Source organism: Trachurus japonicus, chromosome 4 (assembly GCF_045865225.1).
Source record: "Trachurus japonicus isolate A0001 chromosome 4, Traja_1.0".
Taxonomy (NCBI): domain Eukaryota; kingdom Metazoa; phylum Chordata; class Actinopteri; order Carangiformes; family Carangidae; genus Trachurus; species Trachurus japonicus.
The window spans coordinates 14125494-14140189 of record NC_140910.1 but is presented as its reverse complement, the minus strand read 5'-3'; the positions used below and the strand labels follow the sequence as shown (position 1 = coordinate 14140189).

At 39.6% G+C, this 14696-nt stretch overlaps 3 protein-coding genes across 5 annotated transcripts; 2 read left to right on the top strand and 1 right to left on the bottom strand.

The window, feature by feature from the left end:
* Positions 1-2267: 2267 nt before the first annotated feature.
* LOC146988628 (14 kDa phosphohistidine phosphatase) lies at positions 2268-3275 on the bottom strand. Its single transcript, XM_085774168.1, has 3 exons — positions 3045-3275; positions 2589-2713; positions 2268-2491 (listed from the first exon to the last, which is right to left on the bottom strand). The coding sequence occupies exons 1-3, from the start codon at positions 3268-3270 to the stop codon at positions 2399-2401; spliced, it is 444 nt and encodes a 147-aa protein (XP_085630294.1). The 5' UTR covers positions 3271-3275; the 3' UTR covers positions 2268-2398.
* Positions 3276-5204: 1929 nt separating this feature from the next.
* LOC146988627 (E-selectin-like) lies at positions 5205-9314 on the top strand. Of its 3 annotated transcripts, none has more exons than XM_085774163.1 (13): positions 5205-5275; positions 5394-5466; positions 5581-5985; positions 6142-6246; positions 6341-6532; positions 6652-6843; positions 6938-7123; positions 7249-7434; positions 7560-7751; positions 7847-8032; positions 8239-8418; positions 8530-8659; positions 8753-9314. In XM_085774163.1, exons 1-13 carry the CDS (start codon positions 5273-5275, stop codon positions 8811-8813), a joined length of 2091 nt encoding a protein of 696 aa, XP_085630289.1. In that variant the 5' UTR covers positions 5205-5272; the 3' UTR covers positions 8814-9314. The 3 variants fall into 3 exon arrangements, with proteins under 3 accessions (XP_085630289.1, XP_085630290.1, XP_085630291.1); XM_085774164.1 differs by having other exon boundaries at positions 5205-5279; positions 5397-5466; XM_085774165.1 differs by lacking the exon at positions 7249-7434.
* Positions 9315-11805: 2491 nt separating this feature from the next.
* Positions 11806-14520, top strand: LOC146988626 (L-selectin-like). The gene is made up of 6 exons (XM_085774166.1): positions 11806-11986; positions 12087-12482; positions 12560-12664; positions 13249-13434; positions 13674-13853; positions 14337-14520. The coding sequence occupies exons 1-6, from the start codon at positions 11959-11961 to the stop codon at positions 14459-14461; spliced, it is 1020 nt and encodes a 339-aa protein (XP_085630292.1). The 5' UTR covers positions 11806-11958; the 3' UTR covers positions 14462-14520.
* Positions 14521-14696: the final 176 nt, after the last annotated feature.

The window sequence follows — 14696 nt, the reverse complement described above, 5'->3', positions numbered from 1 at the left end:
TGCTATCAGGAAACTGGCTCCGCACTTGGAGGAGGGAAAATGATTTCTGTTTTTTGCAGCTACAGAGTAACTGCCAAGTTTTCAGTCAGCAACAGTGTCTATGTTAAGTCTGCTGAGGAGGTCAAGGCTAACAGAGTTCTCCTGTGTGTCAGCGGCTGCAGCTAATTATGTTCCGTTTGCAGACGTGTGTGCCAGTCTTCCTCTAACCGTTTTCTTTGTAACTCATCAGGATGGTGAGTCAAAAGATAAAATGAAACTAAGAGCAAGTTTATTTAAAGAGTCAGCCTCAAGCGGGAAAATCCATAGGAAAAGGATGTAGATACTGTAGATACTTTCATGGGAATACTAGAACGCAACACACTGTGCAAGAGTTTTAGGATCTCAATGTAAAGCAATTCACTGATAATGTCCAAGTGTTAGGGTTTTTTTAATCATCAAACTTTATGCAAAGTGAAGTAAATAAATCAAGTCAGTTTTTGTTGTCACCACCCTGCTAATTTCTAACAGCACCATTTCTCCACTTTGGGACAGTTTTTAAAGGAATTTAGCAAGTTAGTTATTCATACAGTTCATTTTGCCTCAGTTCCTGTGTGGATTTAGACTGTTGTGATGTCTTCATGTAATCCCAGACTGACTCTTATAAAAGGAAGCAAATCACTGTCTGAGGTATCAGCATACTGACAACACAGATGACAGTGCAGTAGGGATGTCACGATTACTTGTTTTCACAATTAATCGCGGTATTAAACACCACAATTAATTAATTGTAAAGACTCATACCGTCACTTTCCAAAAATAATTGTGTTGGAACCATATCGGCAGTAAAGGTAAATGCACAGATACCAGTCCATTTACCTAACGTAACACTGAATTGGTAGGTATTTAAATGTTTGCGTGTCAGTTGTAATAAAAAAAAACCGATTAAAATAAAGTTCAACATTTGGTATAGATGACAATTAACGACTTGAATATTTCAAACACTTCCCCTTGGGGATTAATAATTGGTCCTATATTAAAACAAACAATACGTAAACAATACGACATCGCCATGGCAACATATTGTCACGTGTATTGTTTTGCCTCGTGCTGACGGACTACTTGTTTACATAGAGGCTTGTTTATGCCGTTATGTGCAGCAGCTGTTGTCCGTCTGCCGTCTGCCCAATTTCACATTCTGCTGCACGAAAAATATGATTGAGTTGCTTACGATATACAACCGCAACGCTAGATGGGAGTAATCCCTATACAATGTCCCTTTAATAGATAGGCTACTTAAATATTTTGTGTAAATATTTTGACTATATTTGATTTTACATATTCATAGTGTTGTGAAATTAATTGCATAACAATCATGATAATCGTAATACCGTGATTATTTCTCTGACAATAATCATACCAAGAAAATCTATAATCGTGACATCCCTACAGTGCAGGCTTTCTGATTTGTGATTATCACACTTTTGGAAAAAGTGAAAATATAGTGTGAATATGATCTTTCTCATGACATTTGCATTTTAGGAGAATTGATTATTCCATTCACTTCCCAATCCCAACAACTGTTATGGTATTAAATTACAGATAAATATTAATGGTGCCTAGAGGATGAATCCTACATTTGTTGCTTTGTCTTCTCCTCTGCAGACATTCATGGTTCCCATGTGACAGTTCTTAATAATTTTAGAGATACTTACTATACTCAAATGTCTCAAAAACAACTGCTAAATGCAAACATGTTTTCATGGTCAAAGCACCCAAGTACAGTCACATAAAGCCACAATATTGGCTTTGGCTTGTTTTCTCATGAGATAGTGAAAGTTCAGCATTTTTTTTTTTTTTTTGCGCTACATCTCACGTTCCAGGGGATTTTTATGCAGTACAAAAAATGGAAAGTTTGTTTCAACAGCCTGGAGCATTGTTTTAATTTCTACATTGGCCTTAATCATTCTGTAGCTAATATCGTTTTCATTATATTGTCTCTGATTTCAAGGTCCTTGGCTTTTATTTATTATTCTATCGTTTTTATCGGTGGAGAGCAGTGAAATTTTGTGAGTTTGTCGTGGAACAAGTGGAAGTCCTTATCAGTCTACATCCACAAGAGACTTTCCCTCATGGTAACAGGAAATGTTCATGATTCCAACTGACTCACCCGTTCCGGTATGGACTTTACGCTTGGCACTCGGCCGCTAATTCTTATAAAACCCATTTATAAAACTAAAAGTAAAACTGACTCATTCAGTCCCAAATTCAAGGAATCCAAACACAGAAAGTTAAATGCAGACTGGTGTATTTGAATGGTTGTACAGAGGCTGAGTCAAATAAGTCAAAACATTACTGTGTTTTTCTTATTGTTCTTTTTTAGAAGTGATAAATAACAGCAGGCATGATGCAGCTTTAAACTCTATTTTTTGTCATCAGAACAGGTGATTTCATAGTTGCTGTAGGCACTCTTCAACTTCTCTACAGACACAGAGTGGTCTGCTTTGCCAAAGCCCTGAAAATGAGGTAGAAACCATGAGTAGTGTATAATCACATACTTTTATCACTATTTTCATTTCTCTTAATGTCCTGCCAAAAAGGAATGCACTTACAGTTGACTCTCCAAACACCCTCAGTTTTTTCTCTTGGCTGTTGTGCTCTATCTTCCCACCTCCAAGACATTTACACTCCATCCCCAAAGCCTCCACAGCTGGGCTGACCTTCTCAAATATGTGATCTGCAGATAATTCAAGTCAGAAGATACAATCTTGTTTATTTTCAGTAGGACGGTTTTGTTCAAAGTTCAAAGTTACTTTGTCATCACAGCCTTCAGGGTTGTTTGGTTTTTTTTTAATGCAATGAGCAGATCAAGGAAGACATGAAGATTAGCAAGTCTTACATCTGCCTGGTCTGTGCAGCATTTATGGATGTTTGCAAGGAGCGCATATAAGTGGTTGGGTCAAATCAGCCCACACTGCTGCAGACTGCGCAAATATATAAGTTCTGGCTTGCACACTGAACTGACGCACCTGACGCTGCTCAGTAGCAAACTGCAGTTACAAACTTACTGTGATACTCTGCACTTTTTGTGCCTCGGACAATATCTTTGTGGGCATCGCCATCTTTCACTTTCACTCTGACCAGTATGTACTTAAATGTTCCCTCTGGATCAATCTCCACGTCGGGGATTTTTGCCAGAGCGTCTGCCATTGTAGCTTTAGTCAGCACACCGGAGACCGTCCGTCTGAGACCATAGACGGCTAGACGACCTGTACCGACGACAGACAACAACATGGTGCGATCAGGACGTCTATTTCCTGTCTTAAAGGGACAGATCATTTGCAGCTTGTTCGCACGCTCGCGTCTCCTAGTGGCAGCGACACGAAACTGTTTGAATTTGTCCTCAAACCCTGAAATATGCCTGAAATTAAGCAGTCGATTGCACTGCAGTTTATACCCAGTTTATGCAAAAGAGAGAAGAGACCAGCAATGTTGTCATATCATTTTTATTCAACTTTCAGAGTTTTTTTTTTATTCTTTTATTTGATTTGACATCTAGGCACGCAGAAAAACGGGTGTTTATAGGTCAGAGTTGGTTCTGACGCAGTTTTTAGTCCAACACTAGCCTACTTCAGAAGACAGCCGGATGGATGTTTTGCCGTAAGTGCTTGAACCCTTAGTCGCTGAATGATCTCTGGAGCCTGTAATCCTTCCTGCAGCCTTTAATGTGGAGCCAAAAAACATAACAAAAACCCTCCAAAGTTCACTGGATTGTCACAAACCACTCCACAGGAAAGAGTTTCTTCCTTTAAAATGGCAAATAAGACAGTGGAGACAGAGTTAGTGAATGGTTTATGATTGTAAATGGAAACAAACAGTGCTCAAACAGTGCTCATGCAAAAATGGATTAGCCTACCCAGTTTTTTATATTATTCTGTAGCCTACACAAATACTTTTTGTCTTGTCGTAATGTCATAGTTGTAGTAGCCTATCATCCATACTACTTCTGCAGATCTACCAATTGCTTAATTAATGTTAGGAGGAGGGTGTGGGTTAAATTCACTAAACCTGGAATTGAGTCTTTCCCTTGAGTCTTGTTCTGTACGAGTTAATTATAGAGTTTGTATTATTTTTCAGGGAAAGGGTGGAGGTTAAGAGGTGTCACACAGCAGCAGTTGTGTCTTGTGCTTGTGCAGGTCAAAAAGGAAGGATATGAACTATCACTTCTAGAAACTGATGCAGCCGGCAGGCGCCTCTGCTCTCGCACCACACATTTCCTGTCTCTGGACACTCATAAAAAAGACCAGTAAAAAATGTTGTTAGCAGCCTCAGCATTGTGTTTTTCCTACCTCTCGTCTTTTGATGAGCACATCCTTTGACACGACATGTCAATTGGTTTTATTTTTCAGAACTGTCAAAAGTAAGTTCCAGTCTTTTCATTGTCTGTTGGAACAACATGTACATCTAACACATCCAGACTGAATCATTCTCACTGAATCACACTCCAAATTAATTTACAGACACAATAGAGTCCCATTAGCTGTGAAAAAGAAAACACTCTGTAAGTTTAAAACCTAAATAGAGAGACACAGTGTGAATAATTTTGGAGGTAGTTCTCAAGCACTTTATCAGCTCACAGGATTTCACAGTTTCCAAGACTGCAACTTCCCCCCCTTAATTACTTTTCATTTGACACATATATGTGTGTTTTGTGATATGATCCTTCCCAGAAAATGTGAGCTCTTAATTGGGCATTTATTTATTTTGTCTGTGCTTCATGTGCTAAATTTTGCAGTAATAGACTGTCAGCACATTGCCATATTTGCCATGTATATTTTTTTGCCTAAGTAAAGGGACTAATTATAACTACCAGGAAAAAGTAATAGTAAATACATTGAACGTGTAGTGAAAGTATTAGCAGTAGCCAAAAAAAGAAATACTCAAGTAAAACTCAAAGTTTACTTAAATGCAGCACTCATTTTCCACTAGAGACAGTGATGATGATAATAGTATTATAAGCAGGAAATTCCATCTAAAACAAAGGATTATTGGCTTTATAGTAAGGACATCAAAACCAAGAGGGAAAGTGTCCAAGCCCCCCTTGTGGGGTGTAGGTGTAGTGAAGCGGCTGTGGGAATTTCCAAAGAAAAACCCTATTGTTATGTGAACCTCCCCTGCTCTCTGAGATGCTTTAAAAGTGGCTCCCTCAGCACACCAAGCTCAGAATTGTCTCATCCTCTGATACACGCAGACTATACTAAGATTCTTCTCTAGGTTATTACACAGACAACTAAAAATGGTGAGTATGAAGGCATCACTGTAAATGCAGTTGCATTTCATGTAAATTACTGTATTCTTTAGTTTTAGTCCATGATGATCAATGTATCAATTTATCCTTTTTCACATCATTTTTGTAGGAGTTCTGCTCTGGATTACCTCAGACCCGTGGATCTAAGAACTCATGGATCAACTTGACACTTCTTTTCTCAAGTATGTGACTGCAACGAGCCTTTAGTTTCCCACTTTAAAGATTTTCTTTATCAAATGTTACTTTTCCCAAACTCTTCCTTCCTCTTATATATATGATCTGTCCTCTATCCTCAGTGCTGTGCATGTGGACCAGTGTAGAGTGCTGGTCTTACTACAACTCTAGCAACACCATGACCTGGCAGGACGCTAGAGCCTGGTGCCAGAAGCACTACACGGACATGGTTGCCATCCAGAACCAGGATGAGATTCAGCATCTCAACACCTTTCTACTAAAGAAAGCCGGCTACTACTGGATCGGGATCCGCAAGATAAATAACATCTGGACCTGGGTCGGCACCAACAAGGCTCTGACAGCAGAAGCAACCAACTGGGCAAGGGGTGAACCAAACAATGGCAAGAATGGACAAAACACAGGAGTTAGTGAAGACTGCGTGGAAATGTACATCAAAAGGGATACGGAGCCTGGCAAGTGGAACGATGAATGGTGCAACAAGTTGAAGACAGCTCTCTGCTACACAGGTGAGCTAAAGTTTCAGCAGCTGCTGATTTAAGATGCCTTAGTTTTTAGAAGTCTTGCTCAGAATTAGGAAGTCCAGAGATTAAATTGTTTCAAATTATGTTCTAATGGTGTTCCTGAAAAGTTAGAAAGAAAGAATCTCTTCTTCTCTCCCCCAGCTGCCTGTAAGAGTGACTCATGCGTCTATGGAGAATGTGTCGAAACCATCAACAGCCACATGTGTTCTTGTTTTGAAGGCTTTTATGGAGAGAGGTGTGAGCATGGTAAGAAACGCTATGATCATTACTTGTTCACCTCACTGTAAGTCACATACAGACAGGACTTGACATCTAATCCTCTTGTTTTCTTTGCTTGCAGTTGTTAAGTGCGACAAAGATGAGGTGACTGAGCCAGTTAATGGAAATTTCACTTGCACTCATCAGTATGGTGATTTTTCCTACAACTCTTCGTGCAAGTATTCCTGTGAGAAAGGATACAAGCTGAGTGAGCCAACACCCCTGAGATGCACAGCCTCAAAAGAGTGGTCAGCACAGCCTCCCACATGTGAACGTGAGTTGAGACAAATTGAGAAACTTTGATTTCAAGTAGCTAAAATCAGAAGAACAGTTTTATGTTCTCAGTGATGGGACATACCTATAATGTGTTTTTGATGGTCCTTTCTTCCACAGTGGTTCAGTGTCCAGAGTTGTCACGTCCAGCAAGAGGATCCATGAACTCCACTGATCCTCTGGGTCCCTCCAGCTACCAGTCCACTCGTGTATTTTCTTGTGATGAAGGCTTTGAACTAACTGGGTCTCCATCTAACACTCTGCAATGTGAAGAGTCGGGGAGCTGGAATGCCCCACAGCCAACTTGTGTTGGTACGCACAAATGTTTTATGTTTTTACCTTGTAGCATCTTTGTCTACATTCCACTTCAGCTGTTGACCTCTACTGTTCCCCCTCTGTTTTGCAGCCGTCCAGTGCGCTCCTATTGAGGAACTAGAACATGGCTCTGTCAACTGCGGAGATGAGGGTATGAGGTTCATCTACGGAAACACCTGCAGCTTCAGCTGTGCCTCAGGCTACCGGCTGGTGGGAGAGAGCGATGTGACATGCACATCAGCAGCTGAGTGGAGTGGGAGAATGCCACACTGTGAAGGTGAGGGCAAACTTTAAATACAATGGAAACCATCTTTATGCCTATAAGGTTTTCTCATTCTGTGCCTTTCTGACAAACATGCTAAATGTTACTTGTTTTGTGTCCCCCCCCCCCCCCTGTGATAGCCATCACTTGCCAAAATCCAAAGGGAAATGCTTACCTGATCTCCAAGTGCAGCACATCATCTACTGATCATAGCCCAGGCTCCACCTGCAGCTTCAGCTGTGAAGCAGGTTTTGAACTGCAGGGAGAGCACACCATTCAGTGCTCTGAGGATGGGCAGTGGAATACATCCACACCTACCTGCAAAGGTATGCAAGCATATCACATGTATTCCAATGGTTTGATTTCAAGTAGCTAAATTCAGAGGAACAGTTTTATGTTCTCAGTGGTGGGACATACTTTAATGTGTTTTTGATGGTCCTTTCATCCACAGTGGTTCAGTGTCCAGAGTTGTCACGTCCAGCAAGAGGATCCATGGAGCCATCTGATCCTCTGGGTCCCTCCAGCTACCAGTCCACCCGTGTATTTTCTTGTGATGAAGGCTTTGAACTAACTGGGTCTCCATCTAACACTCTGCAATGTGAAGCATCAGGAAGCTGGAATGCCCCACAGCCAACTTGTGTTGGTACGCACAAATGTTTTATGTCTTTACCTTGCAGCATTTATAGTCCCCATTCCACTACAGGTGTTGACCTCTACTGTTCCCCCTCTATTTTGCAGCTGTCCAGTGCACTCCTATTGAGGTACTAGAACATGGTTCTGTCAACTGTGGAGATGAGGATATGAGGTTCATCTATGGAAACACCTGCAGCTTCAGCTGTGCCTCAGGCTACCGGCTGGTGGGAGAGAGCGATGTGACATGCACATCAGCAGCTGAGTGGAGTGGGAGAATGCCACACTGTGAAGGTGAGGGCACACTTTGAATATAATGAAAACCATCTTAATCCTTATAATACTTTTCTCATTCTGTGCTTTTGTGATAATACCACATTCTCACAAATCTGTAAATACAAAACTACATAATAGCTTTGTCATAGCCTATTCACACTCTGATTTTGTTTCTCATGATTTATATGTGATGTTTAAGATCTACATTCTTGCTCTCTTTTCAGCTGTACGTTGCCCATTGCTTGAAGCTCCTGAAAACGGTCACATCAACTGCTCAGACAATCAGCCAGAATTCAGCTCTCAGTGCTCCTTCACATGCAGTCAAGATTACTCATTAGATGGGCATGAGCTGCTGACTTGTGATCATCACGGCAACTGGACGGAAGAGAGACCCATCTGCCAAGGTAAAACAAAGAAAACAAGAAATGTTATAAGAAATTTGGATGATTCAAATATTTAAATGCAACTTTGCCTTTTAAGTGTCAAATAATTGACATTTGATTATGTTTCCACAGTGTCCCCGTCTGAGGCTACTGCCATCGTGTCTGGTGTGGCCACAGGAGGCGCTTTGTTAAGTGGTCTGTCTGTTGCCATGTGGGTCCTGAGAAAACTGAAGAACAAGGCAAACAAGTTTGAGCTGAATAGGTGAGATAAGCTTTCACTTTTCTTCAATCATAGATTATTTTGAAAAACATTTTGAATTTCAGTGCTCATTCTCTTTTTTTTCTTTCCTTACAGCAACTCTGACATAGAGGCTCCACCACAGGTCTACAAAAACAGCACTGACAGCCTCATATAAAACTGTGATAATCTCCAGAAGCAACTATATATAGTAAATCTAAAACATAAGTGTGTGGCTAGACAATGACTTCTTGTTGATAGGAAAACCCAGTATGTCAGCAATGTCAATGATGTAAGAAAATGTTTTCTTTTACACCTTTGCATTTAATGGCTGCATCATGCTTTTGTTGAATTTTCATCTAGAAATATCATTTATTTTCAGTTTAATGTTGTTCAAGCATATATATTTCCTCCCTGAGGGAGTTTGATATGGAACATATTGTTCAACAGGTTTATGAAAATGCTGGAAAGGTGCATGGCTCTATCCAATGTAAATACCGCATAATATTGTGGGTGGAAGCCATGTTATTGCAGAACTGTGAAAAAATTCAATATATTAATTTCTGTATTTATATGCTATTTATTTACTTGATGTTTAATGCATTTGAAATGTTCACTGGTATTTATGTATGTTTGAAGCAGTGCTGACGTTTATTCATAATAAAACTTCAAACCATCATTTGCTTTTGGTTGTTTCATGCATCTTCCAGTGTGATGACATATATATCCTGTTCAGAAAGATATATTTAAGATAGGTTATTGCTGTGTAACAATGCTGGTTCACAAAGGTCAAGCCATGAAGTCCACACACAATTCAAACAATGTTCTCACACTTTGAGCAGTGACATTAACCCTGATAATGCAGGGCATCATGTGTTTATTCAGGAGACCAGGAAGACCCATTTACAAATACAACACGACCTCTTGTCATTCCATTATAGGGCCCAGGACAGAGCAGAATAGTGCAAGATATGCAAGGCGTCAGATCATCACCATTGTTTGCCTCAATGAGTTTAGAGACTTCTGTGTCAGCACTTAAGTGAGAACAGAAATAAATCTGATATCTTACATCAGACTGGAGGCGACAGTGTGGGCCCTCTGTTTCTATGTTAACTTGGATTCATCACCGGTCCGGATGCAAAGTAGCTGTATCACTAAAAAACATCTGTGTAGGATACTGAAAATGCTCATTTCAGGGTTTTCTCCATCATTATAAGACTTTGGCTTGCTGCCTAAGTGTTTTTGCCCACTGCCAAAGCTGAATGAGTGGGAAGTATAGAAAAACAATCTCTCCTCCCCGATCCTTGAAGTGGCAATTATTGTGAATTTGGGTGATTTTGCACATCTACCTTCATATTCTTGACTGGCGACTGACTCCAGTCAGACCCACGTAGGCTATTCTAAAATTTGCACTCACACATCTGGACAGCTGTCTGCTACGAACACTTGGAGTTTAGCTGAGAGAGGAGTGACTGAGCCCAAGGTGAGCCAACCTGTTAGTGTGAATGCTGGAGGCATTCAACACACTAATTAAAACTTTATTCTTCTCTTTCATCATTCTGACGTACACTCTTTCAGAGTCTAACTACTTCTACATTCTTTGTATGATCAAAACAATTCATATCAAAACCTTATGATTATTTCATATTATATTATTAATTGTTACAATAGCCCCCATTTTCTGCATCTTTTTTTTTTTTTCTTTTTTTACAATAGATTCCAATGGAGAAGATGTTCAAACTTGTCAAAACTTAATCCTCCTGCAACTTCAACTAGGCTATACTTAAAAATTCAACTATTCATTTTCTGTTCAACTTTTTCATATCTTCTACCATTGTTTTTTTTTGTTTTTTTTTAATCATTGTTCAGTTCATAATCATTTCAGACAAATTTTGATTTCATAATGGACATTCTGTATTGGAGAATATTCGGGAGTGGGTGATATCATTGCTAGAGTACGAGAAAGTCTAAATCTTATCTGAAAAAAATCTCTGTAGCTCCTCCTTAACACCTCACAATACATTTCCCAGCAAAAAAAATCTGATTACCATGTGGACAATCTTATCGTCTCAGAAAATGTGCTTAAAAAAGCAGAGAGACTTACAGAATTTGAACTTTGAGCCTCTGGGTGATGCTACCGTAGTCCCACCCAGCTGCCCATTATTTTTAACTCGCTAACATTTCCACAATTTTCTTTTTTCGTCACTCTAGAAACACCAAAATGACATGTAGCCTACATGTTCAGTAAGGTCTACAGTTCCATATAAAGATTTTGCCAATATCAGGTACAGTTTTGTCTTAAATGGAAGGAGTTTGCAGGGTTGGTACAGTAGACCCCTTTCTCCCATACAAATGTATCCCTCATGTACAGTATGTCGCATAGTAAAAAACTAAGCACGGCCACGGTAACGTCAGTGGGCAGGCTGAGGTTTTGCAGGTAATTTGAAACATCTGAAACTAGGATGTTAGGATGTTTATTGTCAAAGTCCAACACACACACACACACACACACACACACTACACCACGTTACTGTAGATGACAGCTCATTAATCTAAGTGTCCAGAGAGAGATGATTATGTTTCTCTCTTTGTCTGCACAATTGTGAGTCTTGACCTGAAGGACTTGAATTTGATCCTGTAGCTATGACCAAGCGACAGGTTGAAGCCTCGGTTTTTTGTTCTCTTAGCTGTTCTTGTGTGTGTAAAGCAGCCCTTCATGTCATACATTTAAGAGGGTCTTTCCATAAATACATGTCAGTTCATTCACACAATGAGGATTTCAGGATTTTACAGGTCCTGTATTTTTCAAATTACAGTAATAAGAATAAAATAAGTTCCATCTAAATAGTTTTCTGGGTTTTTTTGGTTCATATTCCCTTTCATAGATATTTTTTTTTTCATGCATGAGTGAGTAATCTTTCCCTGATCCCACCTTTACCAAAAGAAAGTAGCATTTCCCCCAAAATTGGTTTCTGTATAATAACTCATTAAACCAGTCCTTCATCACATACATTCACTCTGTACAGTAAACATCCAGGGATTGTATGATAATGTGGGATTGTACCGCCAGAACAGAAATATAAAAGCCTGACACTGATCCCTGGTCGGGCCACTAACACTTTGTACCACTGTGGTGTAGTGATTTTCGTTTCTAATGAGAAAGATTATGTTAAATGTTTAGTAACATTTTGTTAACATATCAGGCTACAATATCAACCCTGTGTTCGTAAATCTTTTCTTATTCAATATTTTTTTACATTGTGGTATTCATTTTCTTTTTCTTTTTTCTTCAAGCAAACAACTGATATCTGTAGGTCACTGAAATGAAGTGGACACTATTCCTCCTCCTTGGTGAGTTTAAATTTTAATACTATGGCAGAATATAGAGTTGCTAAATTGGCATTAAGCCTTTCACTTCTGATGGTGAATTGTCATCTTGTTCCCCTCTCAGGTAGCTCACTGGTTGGAACTACTATGTGCTGGACATATCATTACTCAAATACAACTATGAACTGGACCAAGGCCAGGCAGTTTTGCCAGGACAATCACACAGACATGGTGGTAATCCAGAGCCAGTGCGAGAATGACGATCTGGTCAAATTCCTGCCGGAGAAAAACCAAAGTCCATATTATTGGATTGGAATCACCAAAAAACACAAGAATGAAACATGGACCTGGGTTGGGAATAACAGCACATGGGTTGGTAATGAGTCATGGGCAGAAAATGAGCCAAATAACAACGACATCACAGAGTTTTGTGTGGAAATCTATGTCAATGCAGGAAAAAACAGAGGGAAGTGGAATGATGAGAAATGTTCCAATAAAAAATACCCTGTTTGTTATGAAGGTAAGTTAAGCTGTTTTTAAAACTTGTTAGAGTTTAATGAACAATAGTGATTTCAGTACTATACTTTCTCTTGACAGCCCAATGTAATGCAACATCATGTGGCAGAGGAACATGCAAGGAGATCATAAATAACATAACATGTGACTGTGAAGATGGCTTCACGGGAGACAGATGCCAAATGGGTGAGACGAAAAATGAAAAAGCTTTTGGTGGCTGTGACTGTTTGCCATTTTAAAATACAATTATTTCAGAGTGCATAACTCTTTCAATGTATATGCATATAAAAAATGTTCTGAAATTATCTTTAAAAAATCTATAGCCTACCTATTTTAGAATAATCTTACTGCTACTACACCTGTCAAGCTTTCTTTTCTTGCACAGCAAAGATAATGATAATAATGGAAAATTTACATACTTAAACAACATCTACCAGTGCTAACATATTAAACCTTATATGTACATGCAACCATATGCGCTTGAACAATGAGCAAATAGTCAATTTCCTCCAAACTCAGCAAATCCTCTCAAATCTGCAGATTAATTAGTTAATCTCAGCTCTTAATTGTTGATGTTGTTTTTGTTGTTCCACTCGTGAGTTTCTGGACTGTTCTGTTTTTCATTTTGAAAGTTATTGTCTGCCTGAGTCCGCTGCCTCTGCCCCCTGTAGCCTCGCTCACTCACTGACTCACACTGCTCTTCTTCACTACATTACTTCTCATTACTTTGTTACTTATTTGGACTCACCCACTCTCCCTTCACCCCTCAGCTAAAAGATGTCCCACTCTGAACTCTACTGCCCATGGCTCCTTATTTTGCATTCATCCACATGGAGACTTCAGTGTTGGTTCCCGCTGCACGTCAACGTGCGAGGAGGGTTTTCTGCTGAAAGGGACAGCTGACACAGAGTGCACCTCTCAGGGCACATGGAGTGCAGGCCTCCCACACTGCTTGGGTAAAAGAAAAAAACATGTGTTTTTAGCACAGTCATAAGCAACTCCATCTGTTTCCTTTGTATCCCGAGGCCAGGATGAGGATCATGTTCAGAATACTGATCAAAATTACTTACCTCAGCTTTTATGTAGTCTAGAAAATGTGTCCTCTTCACAATAGAAAGTATATGTAAGACATTACATAACTGTACCCCTGTTAACCTCTAACCCTCTAACCTCCGTTAACTGTTTGTACCCACAGCTGTGGAATGCCCCCATCTGCCTCCGCCTGATAATGGAGACGTTAGCTGCTCTGGAAGAAAATTGGCATTTAACTCAACCTGCCAACTGAAATGCCACCAAGGCTTCCTGCTGATAGGCTCACAGAGTGTTACCTGTGGTCCCACTGGGGACTGGAGCGGCCCAAGACCCACTTGTACAAGTAAACATTTAAAGTTGTATGAAAGTTTGTTTCATGCTTTTTTTAAGGTAACCATTGCACTGTTATTGCTGCTTTTAATATTAAAATGGGCAACAGTAGCACTGGTACTGAGTTGTTTTAGAAAGAATTATTATTCCATTCAATTTGATTTGTACAGGGCCAAATCATAATACACATTATCCCCAGGCACTTTACAGGGTAAAACTTTACTTTTTGACTTTATGAAACCCAACAGTAAAATGTTAGATTAGATAAAATTAGATTAGATTATAATGTATTGCCATTTACAATACAAGTACACAACAAATAGTGTGTGTTTCCCTAAGTCAAAGAAGTCCTCTGAAAAAAAAGAAAATACAAAAGATAAAAGAAAGGACATGAGAGCCAGCCCAATCATACATACAGATTAAACAGGAGAGACAAGAGCAAGGAGGGGGGGGACTAAATAATAATTGGAGGGACTGCTTTTTATTTTTTTCTCAGGCTACAAACAGGCTCTGTTGGCCATGGCTGGGTGTGGGGCCTTGTCGACCTTCTGCTGCATCTGTTTTTGCTGGATGAAACGTAGAAAAAGTAACTATTTCTCAATTATGCCCCACAGAACCTAAAGATACAATGCAATCCTATTGCAACACTAGTGATCTCTTTGTCCGTTCATTTCTCACAGGAAAAAAACTTACACAAAGGTCAGTGTTGAAATTGCTTGTCCAAAGCACCTCCACCCATTTATGCAGCACAAGGGATCTTCAAGTTTTATGATGTTGACTTTAAAAAAAAAAGTGGAGTCAAAATGTCAGTTTCAAAATGCTTGTCTCTCACAGGGAGCCTGAAGAAGTGACGAGT